General features: G+C 40.5%; 1 protein-coding gene across 1 annotated transcript in view; it reads left to right on the top strand.

Moving 5' to 3' along the window:
• Positions 1 to 504: 504 nt before the first annotated feature.
• Positions 505 to 6,415, top strand: part of PRDM2 (PR domain containing 2, with ZNF domain) — a 148,751-nt gene continuing 142,840 nt past the window's right edge. The window contains exons 1-2 of the mRNA XM_006866370.1: positions 505 to 619; positions 3,149 to 3,252. Coding sequence (XP_006866432.1) covers positions 3,244 to 3,252 — 9 coding nt within the window. The 5' untranslated portion in view covers positions 505 to 619; positions 3,149 to 3,243. The remainder of the gene's footprint in view (positions 620 to 3,148; positions 3,253 to 6,415) is intronic.

Here is a 6,415-nt window from a genome sequence, read left to right as displayed (position 1 = left end):
TCCCAGTTAGAAACTGAGAGAAGGCGTGTCTTTTGGGGGTGGGCATTCTGATGGAGTGAGAACATGCATGGGGTGTGGTTGGGTTGGTCAGAGTGGCAGGATGTGCCCACAGTATTCAGTAAGTATGAAACGTTGATTTTCATGTTTCAGGTGTGCCGAGTGCTGGTGGTAGCCTTTGATTTGAAATGCAGCGTTAACTGTATTTTGCTGCTAGATCCTGTGGGAATTTAAAGCCACGCTGAGCCCGAAGTTTACATAGTTTGAAAATGGCTACAGGTGGCGGGGACAAAACAGATGAACAGAGACATGCGTGGAGTGCAGTGGTCCCTGTGGAGCCTCACAGACAGACACCAAAGCCTCTCCTGAAGGCTTCACATCATTGCTTGGGTTTGGCTTTGGCCTGCCAGCTTCAGGTTTCAGTTACCGCTTTGCATATTTGCTTACTGGGCTGGAAAATGAAACGTTAACTGTGTTCTGATCCTTCTGTTTCTTGATTTGCAGAACACTACTGAGTCTGTGGCAGCCACCGAGACCCTGGCTGAGGTACCTGAACATGTACTCCGAGGACTTCCGGAGGAAGTGAGGCTGTTCCCATCTGCTGTGGACAAGACCCGGCTTGGTGAGTGTATTACCATGGTCACAGAGAGAGATGGGGAGAAGGAAAGACTGTAGCCGGACTTCCTTTGGGGTGCGTCTGAGGTAGGGAGTTCACCATACAAGCAACAGATTTATACTTAGGTTTGCAGGATTATGTGGTGTTTATGAACTTTTTCCCATCACAGATTCAGGGTAGATATGGATTATAAAGATGAAACCAGAGTACATATGGACACATGCACATGCGGTGCCTGCACACACACGTCCATATCCACCATAACTCAGCTCAAATGGTCCTTTTCTCTGGATTTCTTCTTTTTTCCTTAAAATATGGGATTCCCTCCCTTCTGATGAGTCTGATTATTTTATGATGTTTCCTTTGTTATTTTGTAATTGTGTTCTTAATCTACTCCTGACATTGATTTGGGTACCTTCATTTCTTGTTTATCATTATATTGTTGTTGTTGAGTACTGTCCAGTTGGTTCCAACCCATAGCGTCCCTGTATAGGTTTCTGAGGAGTGGCTGATGAGTATGAACTACTGTAAAATGACTTTTCAGTCCAGCGCATTAACCCACAGCGCCACACCAGGACTAATTATATCATTAATGCCTGACGTTTCATAGACCCTCAGTAGATATTTGAATATGGCCTTAGATTATCTGAATGCCGTTGGGTAGGATTTCTCATTGAATAAAAATCAAACTTGTGTGTTGTTATGGCTTAATCTTTAAAAAGAAGTCTAGGGAAGTAAGCTATAAAAATTTAGTCAAAATACAGTCTTGGACTATAGCACGTTGATGCACGACTTTTAAAACCCTGTATTTATAATATTCCAGTTTTATATGTCTGTGTGTGAATATATTTTTAGTAAATGCTTTTCCCAATCCTCATTTAATAGTATTCAGTGACTACTTTGGGTATTTATATTGTCCAGGCAAAAGTAGTTGGTTTTGTAGCTCAGCTAATGGATTGATCAATGCTCATAGAAGCAGTAGTCAAGAAATCAAACGACGTAATGGGCAAATCTCTGGCACATGACCTCTTTACAGTGTTCAAGAGTTAAGATGTCACTTTGAGGACTAAGATGCACCTGACCCAAGCCATTTTCAATAGTTTTAATAAGTTCACTTGCATGTGAAAGCTGGACATTGTATAAGGAAGACTGGAGAAAAATTGATACAGTTGAATTATGGTGTTAGCAAAGAATATTGAATAGACTGTGGAAGAACAAACAAATCTGTGTTGGAAGAAGTACAGCAAGAATGCTCTTTAGAAGCCAGGATGGTGAGACTTTGTCTCACATCCTTTGGACATGTTGTCAGGAGGAATCACTAGAGGGTCAGAGAAAAAGAGGAAAACCCCCAACAGGATGGACTGACCAGGTGACAGTAATAATAGGTACAACTATAACAACAACTGTGAGGGTGGCACAGAACTGGGCATGTTTCGTTCTGTTGTGTGGAGGGCCACTGTGAATCAGAGCTGACTCGACAACACTTAACAACAACGGATTGTTAACTGTTACCAAATGTGACTTATTCCAGACTTAAAGAAAGGTGGGATGCATAGCTTGTCCAAATCTCTGTTCTGTAGCTGCGGAAAGGTGAAGTACTTGCCCAAAGTGATGCTGTTATTGGCTCTTCGACTCCTGAGCTAGTCTTGCCATTTTACCTAACTGCTGCTTCATCTTGTCTGCTTGGTTCGTGTGTGGTCAGTACATAGAAAGTAGAAATACACGTAACAATACAACCAAACCAAAGGCCAAACCCACTGCCATTGAGTTAATTTGGACTCACTGTGACCCTCTAAGGGGGCTTTCGAGACTGTAAACCTTTTCTGGTGCAGACAGCCTCCTTTTTCTTCAAGGAGCGGCAGGTTGGTTTGAATCGCTGACTTTGTGGTTAGTAGCCCAGTGCCTAACCCACAATGCCACTGGCACTTCTTAAGAAAACAACAGAGCAGTACAAATCTTGGCTGTTTGAAATTCTGAAGAGTGAACTGCCCACATTGCTGGGTTTTAAGGAAACTTGTCTAGGGAGTAGAGAACTTCCTGCTTCAAGCGAAAAGACTCCAAAATTATTTAATCGTAAACTTGTATTTCTACCTTATGAAAGTAACACGTGTTCATTGGAGGCAATTTGCAATCTGTAGACAGGTAGAGAGAGTAGTTTAAACATTATGTATCATTTCACTACATAATAATATTTTTTCTCTTAATTGTTTTTGTGCTTCTTTTCAAGTAGTGTTGGTGATTATCGGTCAACTTCATGTGAAAAACTTAAGAGTACTAACATAAAAGATTCTTTCCTAATTAAAAAACAATATATGTAGGCTCTTTGTAGAATATTTGAAAAATACAGAAGAGTTGAAAGAATAAAAGTAAAACTCTCCATTGAAGACTTGATTTAATTTGATTAACTTGATCTCACCTGATGTTGCTTTTCAACAGTCCAGCCCTTTACGTGTTTGGTAAAACGGAAGTGATTTTAATACTTTCAATCTTTAAAATAACTGCAATATGTATTAAAATACTGATTTTATTTTCTAGGTGTCTGGGCCACGAAACCAATTTTAAAAGGCAAAAAATTTGGGCCTTTTGTTGGCGATAAGAAAAAAAGATCTCAGGTTAAGAATAATGTATACATGTGGGAGGTAAGAAAGCGTTGTGATCATTTTGTTTTCCAGAGGTCTGTAAGCTTCTAGATGCATCATTATCTTTTGCCTCAGGATTTGACGTTTGGAAATTAATTGAAGACATTTTTAAGCTTGTTGTTTAGGCCCAAGAATGTTTTTATTATAGAGAAAATATGTGTCCTTGGATACTGACTGCTGTTTACATATGCCTTTGCCATTTGAAACCATGCAACAAGAGATGTGAAATGCACTTCCTATGTTGCCTTTGAAGGTGTTCTTTGTGGGTGAGACCTCGGCTTGCTGTGCCTTTGCAGGCTTCCAGATCTACACAAGACATTCCAGTGTGGCTGCAGTGAGGCTCAGCTCTGTATTGTAGAACACCGTCTCCGCCTTGCCACACTGCAGGGTGGGGAGCACTCTCAGTTCATGTTCTCACAGTAGTCCTGAAAGACAGAAGAGTGCATCGTCTCGCTCCTCCCAGAGATGTGGTGAGACATTGGGATGAATTGCTTCTCCTGGGGAGCCCACTTCTGGGGAGTGCTGTGGCAGCAGAATCAGCACCATGGCTCCTGACAGATGTCTTCATTGGGTTGTCTGGGTTCAAATCCGGCTCCAGCTTTGTGATTGTAGATAGGCTATATAATCTTTGGGCTAGGAAAGAATACCTCATTAGGGTGCCTGTGAAGTTAAAGTGTGTGGCTGCTGCCCTTGTTGTTTCCCGGAGAGCTGCATGTGAAATCCGCATTAATGTTGAATTTACCTCAGATCAGGTGCTCTTTACATATGTAAAGGAACTCCACTGTATGAACTCTCTTTAAAGCAAGTGAAGTTTTTGGATAATGAGGACAAGCATTCCTTTCTTACATAAACAAATAAAAGCGTACAAAATAAATTATGTCTAGGAAACATCTGAACACTTTCCATCAAGAAAGGCCTGTGGTATTTATGTGTTTTCAGTATGCTGCTTATTCTCTCATTGCTATATGTACCTTTTTTTTTTTTTTTAATGTTTTATTGTGAATTATGTGGTAGTTTACATGGGAGAACTTAGCTTTACATTCATCCTATGTATATCATTTCATTGCCATGATTACAATCTCCTCCAGGCATCATCAACCGACCAAAGGCTATATCCTGCAAGCCTGCCCCCAAGTCGTCAGCACACAGACCCGCTCCCTCTCTGGGTCTAGAGTTCCCAGCCGCTCCATCTCTCCACGTCATCATCTCTGCCTCCATCTCTAGTGTCATTGTTTCTCTGGGTAGGGTCCTGCTCTCCTCTCTTCTCCCTTGAAGGTCCCAGGGTCCCCTGCTCCTAGATTGTGAAGTCAGTCACTCCCCTCCTTGCTACAAAACGTCTACCTTTACATTTCCAACCCTCACAATCAGTCTTGATAACAATTATTCACTATTATATCACAAGACACCTATCCACATTTCATTTCATCAGCCCCGCCCAGACAGATCGGATTCTACAAGATTCTACCTTCCTCCACGCCCTCTGGATCTAGGTTCCCTCTTGAGAGCTTGTAAGCCAGTCACTTCTTGCCTTTGTAGCCCGTCCCATTTTGGGTAGCCAGTGTCCAAGTTGCCCATCCTTGTCTACTCTGTATATGGAGGGGGGGTGGGAATGATTCTTGTTGTAAAGATTCGTTCCCTCTTTTGAGCTACTGCATCCATAGGTGTAGGTCAAGTTCATCAAGTTGTATCAGATTACTCTTTTTTTTTCTCTTCTTTCTTCTTCTAGTTTAGCTCTGATCATCCAGTCATTGAAGCCAGGTCAAGTGGGTATTATCTGCAAGTGTAGATGTTCTTATATATACGTACTATTTTTTAACTAGATAAATCCCATGTTTCCCCCAACTATTTTGAGTTTTTTTATTTCCTGTAAGTCCCTTACAGTGTACCTTCTGACACTTAACCTAAGAGGCATTAGGAAATAGGGATTCACTGCAAGAATCACTGCATTGTACTATTTTCACCACCTTTGAGGTAAAAGAATGCTGTTATGGGTATAAAAACAAGGCAAAATAGCCAGCTAAAAAATGATGTTAGTTACTAAATACAGCGCCCACATGATTAGAAATGTCTTGACTATAAACTTATAATTCAAAATAAATTGCATTTTGAATTTTGTAAGTTTCCCAAGGGAAGCTAATGGGTATTCTGTGACCAACTTAGCATTCATTTAGTGAGGGTCAAGTCAGGGAAGGGAAAATACTGCTTTCAGTTTATTCTGTATGGATAACTAACTAGAAGCTTCAACAAGAAGAGTGGCCATTAGTATTAAATTTAGGTTAGTGATACCTATTGCATACAACACAACACTTTGAAATTGTTGGATATACTATATAAATCGTGAATAGTGCCTTTTATAAATTACCATTCATTTACATTGAAATTCATATATGTTAGTAGCTTATTGAAAAATTGTAATTGGGAGCCATGACATATTAGAGACTTGATTTCTGCTATAACCTTGTTAACATCCCATTGTAATTTTAAGATGCACGTTATTAACAGTTCCTGTTAATCAGGTTTAGGGACACTTAGTTTTTTTCAAGAGTGGTTGTTAAGTGCCATTGAGTTGGTTCCGTCCCTGTATAGTGTTTCTGAGGAGCGTCTGGTGAGATTGAGCTACCGATCTTGTGGTTCAAACTTGACTTTTGTAGTACACTGCATTAACCCACAGCGCCACACCAGGACCAAGGTAGCCTTTCCTTTTTGCAGTTACAAAATAATCAGGATCTCATTTAGTTCATATTATGAGGTATGAGATATAAAAACCTTTTGCGCTATTTTTAAAATACATATTTTTTGTTGTTAAATGCCATGGAGTCAGTTTCAACTCATAGTGATCTGTATAAGGTTTATAAGGAGTGGCCTTATGGTTCATACTGACCTTGCGGTCCAGTGCTGTATCCCACAGCACCAAACCAGGATTCCAAAATATATATACACACACACACACATACATGTATATATATGATAGTGGTGGTTATGCGCTGTGGAATTGGTTCTGACTTACAGTGACCCTATATAGGGTTTCTGAGGAGTGGCTGCTAGGTTTGAACCACCAACCTTGCAGTTCAAACTGACCTTGCGATCCAGTGCTTTATCCCATAGCGTCATATCAGGACTCCAAAATATATACATGTTTGTGTGTGTGTGTGTGTGTGTGTGT

Source organism: Chrysochloris asiatica, unplaced genomic scaffold, assembly GCF_000296735.1.
Source record: "Chrysochloris asiatica unplaced genomic scaffold, ChrAsi1.0 scaffold00090, whole genome shotgun sequence".
In the NCBI taxonomy this organism is placed as follows: Eukaryota; Metazoa; Chordata; class Mammalia; order Afrosoricida; family Chrysochloridae; genus Chrysochloris; species Chrysochloris asiatica.
The sequence above is the reverse complement of the archived record's forward strand: the minus strand, read 5'-3'. Positions and strand labels throughout refer to the sequence as shown.